The sequence below is a fragment of the Pieris napi genome, chromosome 2 (genome assembly GCF_905475465.1).
Source record: "Pieris napi chromosome 2, ilPieNapi1.2, whole genome shotgun sequence".
NCBI classification, from domain to species: Eukaryota; Metazoa; Arthropoda; class Insecta; order Lepidoptera; family Pieridae; genus Pieris; species Pieris napi.
Genome location: NC_062235.1, coordinates 2,773,615 through 2,789,227, shown reverse-complemented (window position 1 = coordinate 2,789,227; position 15,613 = coordinate 2,773,615). Strand labels below are relative to the sequence as shown.

General features: G+C 32.0%; 1 protein-coding gene across 1 annotated transcript; it reads left to right on the top strand.

Annotated features, from left to right (window-relative positions):
• The first annotated feature begins 2,503 nt into the window (after positions 1-2,503).
• On the top strand, positions 2,504-15,524 carry LOC125062700 (carboxypeptidase B-like). Its single transcript, XM_047668781.1, has 7 exons — positions 2,504-2,644; positions 9,469-9,523; positions 10,220-10,432; positions 11,033-11,114; positions 13,259-13,409; positions 14,171-14,331; positions 14,896-15,524. The coding sequence occupies exons 1-7, from the start codon at positions 2,617-2,619 to the stop codon at positions 15,505-15,507; spliced, it is 1,302 nt and encodes a 433-aa protein (XP_047524737.1). The 5' UTR covers positions 2,504-2,616; the 3' UTR covers positions 15,508-15,524.
• Positions 15,525-15,613: the final 89 nt, after the last annotated feature.

The window sequence follows — 15,613 nt, the reverse complement described above, 5'->3', positions numbered from 1 at the left end:
TTGTATGTGTTTTTGTAGGCTGTATCATAAAAAAAAAACACTTATCACTTAGGGGTTTGAAAGATAGATAGTAGCCGATTCTCAGACTTACTGAATATGCATTAAGAAATTCATAATAATCCGTCGAGCCGTTTCGGAGGAGTATGGGAACGAACATTGTGACACGAGAATTTAAATATTAGATGGTTTGGTTTGTCTCGCTAATACTCTAAAATGGATGGACCGATTTGGCTTTGATCTTGAAACATTTGTAGAAGTTCAGAGGAGATTAAAACGGTGGGGAACATGCATAATAAATATAGAAAAATACTAAAAACGACAGCTGAATTTTCCAATAAAAACTGTTCCTAGCTGAGAAATATTTGATGTATTTTGTCTTTTAAGAAATAAAAATTGTCATTTGGTTGTCATATATTTATAGATGTTTTCAGAAATTTGCGTTTCATAGCTCCGATCTCTTTGGTCTGTTTTAAAAATGTTGTATTAAGTTATGACACAAATATACGTAGGTGATACGAAGTTTACCAGGTCATCTAGAAAACAAAAATATTTTATCAAAAATAATTCAGAAAAATTAAACAGACTAAAGCACCTGTCAAAATTACTTAGCAAGGTACATGTTATACATGTTCCGTCTAGAAATGCGTGGGAGTCATTCCGGGTCGGAAAATACCTGATTTAAATTAAAATCATCTGATATGACTTTTAGTTTTCGAAGAATGTGTCGCTAAACGTGTTTGGAAGCCTAAATATATCATCATATTAACATAATATATATGGTCAAACTTATAACAGACATTTTTTTAAACGGTAATACTGATTTTATTACATTCGACCTAAGGTACTATCGAATTGCCGTTAATGAGCGATCATGTTATTAAAATATTCGATCAAATGCGACGGTAGAGGAATCTGTATTTCCGTAGTGATAACATTTTTAGCTATACGATATAAATTGCTCTAAATGCTACTAGTTTCTCTGGACTTCCATTTCACAGAATCCTTGGTACAGATTATGGCGTAATTTCTATTTTAATCTCATGCATTTATCCAATAACGAAACGCATGTACATAAAAACCAATACTCACCTCTCACACACATAATATTTAGGTAGCCAACAGCTTTTATAGAAATTACAAAACCAAATGTATAATAATTAATAAACATTGGTGTGTGTCTGTACGTATGTGTTTATGTGTGTGTGCATGTTTGTGAGAGGGACCACAACACAGGGATGTCCCCAGTGTGGAGACCAGCATCTGTATTAGCTACCATGTGTAATAATTAAATTAAAAATAATATTTCGAAAGAATTGTACAAACATTAACGATTAACGAATAAGTATTACAATACAGCGAGGAAATGCTGCCAGCGTTAAAGGTACACAGGGACCAAACTTTGTAATTGTTTTAATTTTCTATTTATTAATTTTAAATTATTATTACTATTTAGTTTAAGAAAATAGTAAATACTATACATTTGCGTGTCGGAAAATATAAATAAATTACTGGGTAAAAAATAATAATAATCATAAGCCCTAACATTTCTGCTTTTAATAAGAGTAAGTAAAAATAAGGTCTTGGAGTCGATATCCTTTTGCAATTCAGGTTTCAACGACATCGTAAAGGCGGGAACTGGTTTCTCGATAATGATGTACAGAAATAAACATTACAATATAAGGATATAGCGGGACTAAGCTTTGTACCACGTCTTCAGCACCTAACAATGAAAAGCCGTTATAAAAGTACCGTTTTATGTAAATATAATTGTTATGGTTAATATTGCAAAAAATTAACGAATGGAACTAATAAACACGCGTTTTAGGTGTTAGATTCTTGTAGGTGTATGATGTAGTATACCTACAAAGTTTTAATCTATGGTCATTACCACAGAGCTACAAAAAAACTGGATTTAAGTCATAGACAATAAGAAAAATAAACGAAACATAATTTGAATTGAGAATATCCAAAACGGACGTTCTAATTCTGATTTACGATTAGATTTCTAATTCTACTCAAAGTAATTCTGGCATTGCCATACGGAACACAAAATACCTTGGTGTTGCTCCGTTCAATCAGTGTCGCCATGGTTCATTAAACTCTGAGATTCGGAGCTCACCAGCTTTAGGTTGTGATTAATGCGCATAATAGGCTCTATTAGTATTGTTCTGTGTTTGATACTGTCTGCGCTAGTTCACATCACATAGTGGTACTGTGACATACTTTTTAAAACGAGTTTCGATCTGGCCAGCAAAGTTTATGGAACAATATTTATTAATAATATTCGAATTTTGTACATTATTTATTTAGAGACTAGCGACTAAAATTCAGATTAATTATATGTTTGAAATATTCCAGAAATTATACAATGAATTATTGTTTACCTAAGTAGTATCACAGCTATGCAATCTAAAGAAAAAGGAATAGAAATTTAGTACACCATACTTATTAAGCCCTATAATCCTAGAAGATAAGGATCAATGTGCGAGGAAATGGCGTAAAAGCCTTTCTCTGCGCGGGCGCATGCACATACCGCAGTGCGCGATGTTGGCCTAACGTGAGCGCACGGATTGGTCTGAAATACATTTGTCAGTGTAAAACCAGTGAATAAAAAAAATGATTCACGGATTAATATTCTTGCTGGGTACGTATTTTATTAATGATTTTGTGTAATTAGTAGACAGGAGTAGATTTATATACAACTACTTCTTAAAAACAAACATTTAAGGAAATAATATCATTAATAATTTTGATTAAATATTATAATAAAATTAGTTTGAGTCTTAATAAATAAATATAATTAATATGGTCGTACAAATTGAATTAATGAACCTAATATGTCCATAGTTGCTCCCCTCACACTTTCATAATTTACCTTTAGTTTTTATAATTCAATTGTTTTTTTATTCTCTCGTGTGTTATGTTTGCGTATTGTGCTTGTCACATTAGACAGTGTATTTTATTTTTCTTGTACCAATGTATCAGTGTGATGAGCGTTGGCGAGCTTTTATAAATAAATAATTGTTATTATTAAAAACTAATTCATCACTCAATCAAGGTGAAATCTGAATGTACACTACCAGTGGTATTGCTGGTTCTGCATTAAGTGCGTAAAAACAATCGAACTAATCCATTGTAAGATAATTCTGAATATTTTTTACGCTTTCCGTGAACTGGTCAGAGACGGTCTTTTACGGTGACACCATAAGGCCATTAATGGAAAATTCCATTTACCCCCTTTCGAACCTAGGTTCTATATTTAAATGAGTAGTCGTTATTACTACGAGTCGTATTTTTTATGAACAGCAACAGTCATTTTTTGTAGATACATCGGATCGATTTGGTATTAACTGACGATTGATTGATGACATTCTTAAAACTAGGTGGTATGGTCGAAAGACCATAGCCTGTGCTAAGGCAAAAAAAAAAACACCGTATTCTAATTTTAAACTTTATAAACCTGTGCACTAGTTTTCGTCCTCCAAAAATAATTGACACAGATAATATATAAACATACTGCCTTATTGGGAATAGTAAATAATATTTTTTTTAATTACTGAAAAACTATGGAACAGTATGAAAAAAATTGTTATAATGAATACCAATGTGTAAGATTTGAGAACTCTTTTAAGTAAAAAATACCTGTGTCAGGGTTCCCAGCTCTTCAATAACATTGATAATAAAAAAAAATCTTTTTCAATTACAATTTTGAATTCTTTAGTGTTTAAAATCGCTTCTCAAAACCGCGTGACAAAAATTACCCGTGCTATATTAGCTATTTATAGTGCTTTAGTGTGGGTAATAGTGAGCCAGAATATATATTTTTAATTTTATTTATAACTCGCTCTAGCATAAAAATCCCTACGACGCCTATTTCAAATATTTCGCTTAATTTTCCACTCGAATAAGTTCCACTTTATGAAATATCTCCTTCGAGATGGATATTATCGCCATATCACTATTGTCGTATTTAGTATTGGTATAATACTTTCACGCGTAAATAATATTATAAAAGACCCAATTTCGGTGAGATTTTGTTATGAATAAACCTATTTGTCCATGTAAATCTATTCAAGTACAACCTACGCACTTTTTCGAAACTAAAATAGAACTATATATTTTATGATGTGAAAAATTCTTCTGTTCGTTGAAAAAAAAAACGGGTTTTCTTAATCCATTTTTACCGAGGAATTAAGGAATTAAGTAAGACAAGTAATTTTTAGAAAATCATTACTTTTCAAAATAAAATATTTTTTTCTTTCAGCAAAGTATCTTAAGGTACTTTCCCTTGATATCCCGTAGTCTCGGGACGCCCTTTATATATATTGTTTACTTATTTATTTACAAAACCTCGGCACATTTATTATTCTTATGTACATTGTATGAGACATTGGTACATAAGAATAATAAAATACAAGATTTAATGATCAAACATAAACACGAAAATAAAAAAAAATACATCTATTCACATGATATAGAAACCAAAGGAAAATTTATTTTAAAGTGTGAGGGGTGCAACTATTGATATCCCGACCGAACACATTTATCAGAATGCTCCATCTGGACATCGGTGAGTTTTGTCCAAAACGCGTTCTTCTGAAAGGCGGGACAAATGGGATGATGGAATGGGTGGGTATCTAGGGTACACGAAATTTAAATTTAGTTAAAAATTTGAGGCAACCTACCTGATTTATAAATATATATCAATTCTAATCATTTTTAATAATTATTATTTGAACAAATTAGTCCAAACATTTCAAGTTCCATACATTTATATGTATATACTGTATGTACATTGTACACATTTATAAAAAAACCCTAAGTAAAAAGAATCGTGCAATCTCCTAATATTTTTTATTTTGGATTTAAAATTCTATTCATACTTACGATTTTATTCCTTTCTTCGTCCTTATACGTACTATGAAGCTTATGAGTATAATTCGTTTATAAATTTGGAGCTTAGTAAGTGGTCACAAAAAATTTCTATTATAAACATAAATAAATAGTCACTATCATTACCATTCGGTTTTTTTTACATACGTCCCGTGGCAATTACAACTCGTGAGTTATTATTGTAATTAAATAGGTCTTATTTTCCTACAACCACTTAAAACATTATTTTAAACGTTTGTTACATAGATATTTACGTTTGACTATCTAGGTTTAGGAAGGATATATTTCTAACATTATATGATATTTTCTTCTATATTCAAAAGGAAGATTTTTCAAAATAAATAATACCTTTGCAATTTACGAGAATTCAAAGCAATTCTTTTTGAAATTGATATTGTTAATACTGTTCTTTGTTAATACTGAACAAGAGTAAACATTAATTATCTTTCACTTATCTCTGGAAAATATTGTTTTCAAAATTGTTATGATTATTACATTTCTTTAATTACTTAATTTGATTCAAAATTCAAATTCTGTGTCATAAGCTGTCTTCCGAAATGAAGTGTTTCACTGGACGACCATCATAATACATATAGTATTAAAATTCACGAACTAATGTACTCAAAGATATATGATTTTATTAACTATGTTTTTAATTAAGGCTGTGTTTTGTGCCTATAAGCAATAGCGCAAGTTTTATACTATTCATAAAGTTATCTTCTACTAGTAGATTTAAAACCAATATAAGAAATTAATTAGGAAAAACAAAATTACATATAAAAAAAAACAAATGAACTAACTACTATAGGCACTAAAAAATAATAGAACTTGTGTCAGTTCACTCACCGGACAGTAAAAAAGGTAATACAGCGAATCATATGTGCCCTTGTCAGAAGGTTAGTCCTAGCTTGGGCACACGAAGTAACGAAGTATATTGTCTATATGTAATTTTATCTAATCATTTCGATTTTATCTTACAAATAATAAATGAATAATAATTACGTTAGAAATGCAGAAACACAGTATTCTTTTTATATTTAATACATGACACGTATAATTACGTGACGATAAATCTATTGGTGCAAACGTTATAAAAACAAAAGAAAATCAGGAAACATTCAAAACCACACAAAATATTCGATAATATCTTAGCTGACCATGCGTCTAGCAATGCTCCACCGCCCGTGACCACAGATTACACTGATAAGAAACAATTGTTCCGTACTGCTCGTGCTACTTCCTGAAGTATTAATAATGAGGCGTATAGAACATTGGACGAGAGTTTATTTATTTAGTTATAAGCTTACGACATCACACACAGTACTAAATCTACTAATTATTTTACAAAATCTTACACCTAAAATGGGTGACAATTAATGTAAACATAAGTTTCACAAAAAAAAGAGAGAGAGTTAGCATTTATTGCTACTATATATTTTTTCTTTTTAGTACCATATTTACTCTTCACATAACAAGCTAAGGTATAAGAAATGCCAGCAAATTCTCAATATAAAATAGGGGTAAGATTCGAGTCGAGATTCAGGCCTAAGCATGACTTCCGTAAGTCAGAAACGTATTGGATTTGACATATGGGAACCCTAAGTCTCTTACCTGGACTTAAGACATTTGTCTTTGAAACCAAGTTCTAATTATATAAATTTTAAGATCTAAATTGTTGTGTTAATTGGCCAAAACTGCTCGCAACCACTCCTTATAAATTCAATTCAAATTTGGAATTTAATATATTTATCGTTGATCAGTCATAACTAAATTAATTTGTCAATTTCAATACAGAGAAAGGAATAGAAGAACTACAAATGCACAGAATAATTAAATCTGGAATTCGTACGTAATAAATTAATATTTGATCAAATGAAAACTGATAGTCGGCTTCGCTTTGAAATGCAGCTAATTTATTATGAAAAATTCCAACTTTATTAAATCAAAATTATCGTGTATTCAGACTACGATCAAAGAGCGGCTCTAATGATATCAATTGGTTCGGAATTGGTCCATGGAAGCCAGATAGAAAATTCCACCCCATAATTGTTTAGGGTCTGATAACGTTATAATTTTTTGTTACCTACATCCATCTACTATGTAAGAAAGATAATTATCACATATGCGCTATTATATTTGGCTACCGATCATGAGGTCTTGGGTTCAAGTGCTGAGAAATAAAGTCGGGTACACTTCGTAAGCTAGATGAGCCCGTTAGCTGTTGGTCCTGCGGCGGGTCTTGTTTAACGGTAATTTCTACCGGTATGAGATTGGTAAAGGTATATTCAAGATAATATCTATACAATTTATCAAAGTATAGCGGTACATTTAAAAAAATACATTGTCTTCACTGAGACATCATGGAACATTACGATCTAGCCTAATATTAATAAAACATGCGTGCGTATAAAGTACACATATCAGAAGTGAAACTTCGTTGTAGAACTATTTTTTAAATCTTGTTCATATTAATACAAATCTAAAACTTTAGGTTTCCGAGACTTAGAGGGAGGGAAAAAGGAAGATATGTTATGAATTTAATTGTCATTAAAATATTAAGTGTCGAAAATTAGTACAAATTACAATATATATATATTTTTTTAATTCTTCGATAACAAAAACACGTGGCATTTTAATTTACAATTCGATATTTGAGATTTCATCAAATTATTTTGCATAAAATATAAAATACATACTAATTTTAATTTTAAGAATGGAATTTCTATAAGGTAATTCGCCCTTCTCACATTGAGACAATGTTCTCAATCGCTCTTTCGCTCTCGTCGCATTTCTTCGACAAAAACGGTGCACATCTTCGTGACGCTAATATTATTATTATTGCGTTTCACCCGTAAAAAAATTTACCCTCATGCGCTAAAGAAGTTTCACTTCAATATATAAGTAATTTCAAAAAGGATATTTAACATAAGAAAATGTCCAATAACACTACTTACTGGAAGACACTCTGTTCTTGAGTTATATATTTTCACTTACTTTACTGTTTAGGATATAGCTCACAGCGATACATAAAACTCTGTTTTTAAATTAATTAATTACATTCAAAACTAAGTTTCACTGCTACATGATAAATATGCCTAATGTGCTAGGCATTACAGGCATAATACACAAAAATCCCGAAAAAAATATTAGGCAAAATCTTGTCAATTTTCACGCTTAATCTGCGTGGTAATATTCGCTACAGTTTTGTTCATGTATATAAAGAGGAAACATTCGTATGTAACAAATAAGGTTATAAACTAAATTGTTCCTTAGTTAGGCTATTTTTATATATTTTTAAATTGAATAAAAAACGTGCGAATGTGGGACCGGCTAGTACCTTACACATTTGTTCCCTACAAAATCCGGAGAAGCAACCTCAATTACTCGAAGCCAAGGAAACACGATAAATGTCACCACAAATTAAAGAATCGTTCCTACGCAAATATGCTCTCAGATATTTAAGTCACAAACATTCCGCCATTACTGGAGGATTTTTTAAACGCCTTAAAAGCCTGCGCCATTACAGGGAATTAAATGTCTACTTTTATTTATACCTGTAGGCAGCCTTTCTTCGTCAAATCACAAAGCATTATCCAGAACTTTTTGGAAATTCAAAAGAATATTTAGAATGAGGATTGTTGGAAAATGAAAATGTTACCATAGATAATAATGATAGATTCTTTTAAAAAAATATTTTTAATTTTAACTGTTACGAATATTCTTACAGTTATTTTTTTATATAAAACTAGCTGACCCGGCAAACGTCGTTTTGCCATGAATATTGTTTCTAGGAAACATTTTTTTCGTTTAATAAAAGTAACTATCTACTATAATAAAAAATAGGGGTTGATCGTATAGGGATGACAATTAAGGGTTGTATGTATTTTTGTATGCTGTATTAAAAAAAAAAGTTTTGTCTAGAAAATAAAAATTTAGGGGTGTGACCACCCATTTAGGGGGATGAAAAATAGATGTTGTCCGATTCTCAGACTTACTGAATATGTATAAAAAAAATTATAAGAATCGATCGAGCCGTTTCGGAGGAGTATGGGAACGAACATTGTGACACGAGAATTTTATATATTTGATGTAAAAATGTAGCGATATTTAGAGCACTTTAATCGTAAAGATCAGTTGAGCCTTCTGGTAAGTTGGCCGGGCTCTTTTAAATAGAAACCACCGCCCATGGGTTTACTTTGCTATTGATTACATTTGGATAACTTTTGGAGATGGGTATAACTTTTTTTTCTAAGTAAACTATAATTTAGTAATGTAAACCTGTCATCAAAAAGTCAATTAATCTTACATAATATTTTACTAATCATTTAAACCTAATCTTCGGGATATCTTATATAAGGCAGTCATTATTAGTACAGTAAATAATTAGTATTTATTTTATTTATGTAATCATATTATGTTGTGAAAGCTTTACTATTTTTTAGTAATTAATGTTTGCATTAAAAAAATCTTAAATAACCACTATATGAAGAGTCTGACAATAGTGTTAGACTCGTCAGTCAAATATTAAATTTATATTTACTTACTTTACATTTCTAATTTTTATTAATTCTTTAGGTGTCAGCACGTTGTATTTGCAAGTGGGTTGCAAGGAAGACAATGCATATGATGAGTAAGATAATATTTTATTATACCTTCTAAATGTCCCTATGTACCTACTATAGTAATTAATAATTATAGTTGATTAGTTTATTAGTTGATTGTCATGCCGGTCAATAGATGGCAGTTGTTGTATCTGAAAACGCGGAATTATTTTACTTAGCGTGTTGTGCATAGTGGTGACTGTAAAGGCCCTTAACCAAAACAAATTAATAATGAATTAGAAAAATATTACTTCCATTAAAACAAAAAAAATTATTGAAATAGTTTTTTCATGACACATCGAAGTGTATTAGTAGTAGCTTGGATAGTAATTTTAATATTTTCTTGTCTAACTAGCATTTTCCTATGTCTTAGGCATATAGCCACCTCGAAAGCCTTCTGATAGGTAATTTTACCTCATAATTGTTAAAATTAAGTGAAATAAAAATAATGGGATATACGATTAAAACTGAAAACGTTAAATAACTTTTACTTGAAAAACACTCAGGACAATCCAAGTAATTTATTGTACTAAATTATTTCAAAAGAAAAAAATATTTGTTTTTTTCCGGATATTTTCGCGCCATTTTAATAATCCTACAAACATTTCATTATTTTTTCAACACTTTTCTACGTTCTATTTCAAATTCTGTTCATTACAATATTGTACACAAGCCTGCGGCATGATTTGATACATAGGCTGAATAATTATATATTTTAATTTTAGCCACACGTTAGTAAAACTGTACCCCAATACACAATCACAAATCGAAGCATTACGTGATATCGAGAATGGCGTACCAAAAATAGAGATTCTCAAAAGAAGTAGAAATTTAAATGACACCACAGACATTTTGTTGACTCCAGAACAGCTGAAAGAGCTAAAACACTTCGTTAAGAAAGAGGGGATTGCATATGATATTAAGGATAATTATGGCAGGTATGTTTTATAAAATATCTTGGTTACAGCGCCACTCTGGCTGATAAGGGCATTCTGACCTAAGTTTTAAGTAATAATAAAAGCGATATGGCATACGGTAGTCATACTTAGCACTAAGTCTCGACTCTAAATCATATTATATTATATTATATTATATTATATTATATTATATTATATTATATTATATTATATTATATTATATATATTATATTATATTATATTATATTATATTATATTATATTATATTATATTATATTATATTATATTATATATTATATTATATTATATTATATTATATTATATTATATTATATTATATTATATTATATTATATTATATTATATTATATTATATTATATTATATTATATTATATTATATTATATTATATTATATTACACGTAGAACGACGCAACTATAAAGAATATACATGATTAATTATTTATATAAAATACTGAGAGCGGAATAACACATATAAGTTCCAGATAGATAGTTGCGTTTTTACAATAAATAATTAATAATAAGATTTTTGATAATAATGTGTAGAAGTTTCATACGTTTAGTAGCTTACATATTTGAATTAAAATGTTTGAATAATTTCAGATCATTTGAGGCCGTCGAAAGAAGCCCGAGACGAAGAGTATTCAGAAGTTTTAATGTATTTGAATATCACTCTTATGGAGCAGTAAGTCCAACATACAAATATACAATGTTCTTAACCTACATAGTAATAATAATAATAAAAAAATCGGTTGTCTGTAAAGTCGGATTTACTGACGATAGTTGAACGTGACAACGTTATAAGAAAATGCTGATGGAATCAGAAGAAAATTTCAATTTTATTTGTTTGATAGATATTTTGTATGCATATAGAGAAGGTAAATGGAAATCACAATTGAATTGATCAAGTTACATTTCTTTGTACGCTTAATTACAATTATGTCATTTTTTTAACGAACGAATGCTGCCGAACGCGGAGTCCGATTGTGCCTCTTTGTCGCTCGTTTCGAGCTCTCGCTTGCACTTCAAGCCTTAAATGGAACGCCTCAGAGCGAGGTAACGCCGCATGCGTCATGTTTTTTCGTACGTGCAGCCGGCTCCATCGAATTATAAGACGTTGTCACGTCAAAAAATTAAAACAAATTTAGAAAGTTTGGTCCCTGTAGTGTACCTGCTAGCGTTTCCTCGCTGTATTGCGATACACAATCGTTGAGCGAGGAAAGCACCAGCTCTAGGGTCAACTGGTATCTATCAGACACCACCTTAAATCCTTTATTAACCTCACGGCCCAAGAGCTGCAAATAGAGGAGTTGGAGTATATTGAGTCGTTTATTATTTTGAGCAGTTAGTTAAATACCAAATTCATATGGCGTATCACATATAACCAGACAATTCCGGAAAAGCCTTCGTTAACCAGAGTTAAAGTAGCATTCGAATGATAGAATTTTGTCCAGTAGTAATTTATTTGCAAACATACAAATACACCTCTTTATAATGTTAGTTTAGGTATGCATTTATCTGTTAGCGTGACCTCCATATGGGGTTGTTGGGTTTTAGTGGGAAGGGGTCCATTGCACCTCACGGACTGACCTCACAATCCCCGTGTCACTTTTAAAAGTTTCCCAGGCGCAGGCGTATGTAAATTGATTTCCCAAAAAAACAAATATATATTTCTACATTTATTAATTTATTATCACAGTACAGTAAATCCGCAAATATAAATAAATTAATGAATTAAACGTAAAATTTTTAAATTACTCTAAAATTGAAATGATTAATGAATTTCAAATGCATTATCGTTATCAACATTGCTACAGTCTTTTGTTTCGCTTACTTGATTAGCTGAAGTAATTATCATTCGCAAATCAATTCGTTTCGTGTTATTTGAAGAATTCGTTATACTCTTACCATCGACCGTACAGTGTAAAACAATGTTTCCTTCTCTAGGACATGTCTTATGTTATTCAGTCACCCCAATACCTGTAATACTATAAAACGCATATATATTATACATTCTATGCGAAAATATATATTGGATTGTTTGCCATTTTTCTAATAAAAATAACGGGCGAATATCGAATTGTAACGCTCAAATTTACTTTATTTTTGATATTCACTTGTTTTAAAATCGTTCTATAAAAATTCTAGGATTGCAAACTTGATGAGATAACCTTTTTAGGTCTGGCCCTCAGATCAGCCTCCTTGCCTGACACACGCCGTCGGCTTTTTGGGTCTAAGGCAAGCCGACTTCCTCACGATGTTTTCCTTCACTGTTCGAGCGAATGTTAAATGCACATATAGAAAGAAAGTCCATTGGGGCACAGCCGAGGTTCGAACCTACGACTTCAGGGATGAGAGTCGCACGCTGAATTTTCCAGGCCAACACTGCTCATTTAATGAGAGAATTTCTTTTTTATTTATAAAACAGGCAGCAAACAGGCAGGAGGCTCACCTTATGTTAAGTCATACCGCCGCCCATGGCCACTCTCAATTTCTTATTGCCAAAGGGCTGTCGAGTGGTACGCTCCTTTCTTGAAGGACCGTAAGTCGAATTGGTTCTATTGGATTGAACAGTAAGAAAGATTGTCACCACTACAGCAGTCAATATAAGCGTACAAAAGAGATTTCTGCTGTTTTTTATCTCGAGTGGGCTGGCTTTTTAATAATTGGTACGCTCTTTTCTTGAAGGACCCTAAGTCGAATTGGTTCGGAAATACTTTAGTGGATAGTTGGTTCCACTGAAAGAATAAGTTAAGACACCCAGCCCAGGCTTATTGTGGTTGATTAGGCTTACGTTATGTAATATATGGTACATCTTTAAAATTCCAGATGCAAGAGCATTTGGAGATGTTGGCGAAGATGCATCCTGATCTGCTGAAACTTGCAGCTTTGGGATCAAGTTATCAAGGCAGACGAATGAAATTGGCGAAAATATCATTAAATCCAAATGCAAACAATCCGATCATATTTGTGGATGCAGGTAATTATTTATAACCACAGTAACCAGCTATTTAGACATGGAGACAACGCGTTCTGTTAAATAAAATATTAAATCTTTTTCACAATTTATATAATAATACTAGCTGACCGGGAAAACGTCGTTTTGCCATGTATATCATTTATAATAAAAAAAATAGGGGTTGATCGTAGAGGGGTGAAAGTAAGGGGTTGTATGTATTTTTTAATGCTGTATTATAAAAAAAAAAAAATTAAATTTTGTTATCTAAAATTAAAAAAAAAAAATTAAGGCGTGGACTTAACATTTAGGGGGATGAAAAATAGATGTTGTCCGATTCTCAGACATACCCAATATGCACACAACATTTCATGTGAATCGGTCGAGCCGTTTCGGAGGAGTTTAACCACAAACACCGCGACACGAGAATTTTATATATTAGATTAGACTTGCATAATAACTTAGCATCAGAGGCAAACTTTGTAGATAAAAAAACTCTATCTTACTAAACAAGTAATGAATGTTTGAATCATCAACGAATAAATAATTAAATTGGTTGCCGTCGCAGGGCTCAAAAATGTTCTATAAACTATTTTAATTAAAATAAAATTTCTTACATGTCTATATTATATCTGAACTCTAAGCAAGTTATGCTAAAGTGTTCCATGGTCTTCATTCAAGGATGCACAATTTGACTTTGGAACCACTTATAGGGCTACACATACAATGCAAAATCTTCCCGTTTAATCGCTGAACATGATAACAAATATTTATATATCCTCCAGGTATTCACGCTCGTGAATGGGTTGCACCCGCCATGGCCATGTACCTGATCCATCGACTGGTCAGTGACCCGGAGGCAAGGCACGAGCTCAATGGAGTAGATTGGTACATACTCCCTGTCGTCAATCCAGATGGTTATGAATTCACTCGCACCAGCAGAACGGTAAGATGTATCACAATAATAGTTTATGAATAGATAAATTGTTGATAGAACAGGAAATGGTGTGTTATCGAAATTCATTGGGGGTCGGGCTTTAATGCTGTATTAATAATAATAATAAAAGCCTTTATTCAGATAGAAAATTTTACATAATTTTAAACTTAAACTATTATCACTAGTGAGTCGGTGACACCGACAACCCATCTGTTTGCCCAACTTTGGCAAAGGCCAAAATTTCTTTCCACTCTGCTCTGTTCTGAGCTTTCCTGGTCCAAATTTTCCCAGTTACGGATTTTATTTCGTCTTCCCACCTTCGAAACTGTCTACCTCGTTTTCTTTTCTTATTTCTTGGGTACCAATATTTGATCTTTTTGTTCCACTTTTCTATACCTCTTATTATGTGACCAGCCCATTTCCATTTCAATCTTCGTATCCTCGTTGTTACTTACTCGTGTCTTCAATCTTCGTGTGGTTTCTTATGATTTTATTATTGATTCTATCGGATGCTGCATTAGAGAAATATAAAAAACACAAATAACCTGCCTTATATTACCTATTAATTTACAGAACCGTCTCTGGAGGAAGACGAGGTCCAAGAACGCATTGCTGGAATGCTTCGGGGTTGATGGTAACAGGAACTACGGCTTCAAATGGGCTGTTAGTGGGGTGTCTAAAAACCCTTGCGATAAAGAGACCTACGCCGGGCCTAAACCCTTCTCCGAGCCAGAGACACAAATGGTCCGTAATGTTATGATAACGTATGGGAAAAGGATGAAATTATACGTCTCTTTGCACTCTTACGGACAGTACTTGGTGTATCCCTGGGGTTACACCGGCGATTTCCTGCCAAAGGAATGGCAGAAGCTTGACTCCCTAGCAAAGATGGTTTCCGACGCAGTGGAAAGAGCTGGAGGACAGCCCTTCAGGGTGATGAGCGCTGGTAAATGGTACCCAGCTGCGGGCGGTAGCGACGACTTTGCGTTTGGAGCGATAGGAGTACCATATTCCTACACCATGGAACTAACTGATGGCTATGAATTTCTTTTCCCTGAACGACTGTTACATACAGTTCTTCCACAATTCTACGAAGGTTTTAAGGTGTTTGCAGCCCAAATTGGAAACGAATTCTCCCCAACTCGACACAAAAAAGAATTTAAGACTGTTGACTGCAATGTGTAATAAATATTGAGAAAGTATATTATTGTTTTATTACATATTGTCGCAGTTTATTATTTCAATATAAAGTATATAGGTGTAAAATGAATTGAAATGTTGTAGCAGAAGT

Excerpts from the sequence above, each read along its gene's own strand:
- LOC125062700 (XM_047668781.1), top strand. The coding sequence starts at position 2,617 with ATGATTCACGGATTAATATTCTTGCTGG. Across the intron at positions 2,645-9,468 it reads CGGATTAATATTCTTGCTGG|GTGTCAGCACGTTGTATTTG; the intron begins GTACGTATTTTA and ends TTAATTCTTTAG. Across the intron at positions 13,410-14,170 it reads GATCATATTTGTGGATGCAG|GTATTCACGCTCGTGAATGG; the intron begins GTAATTATTTAT and ends TATATCCTCCAG.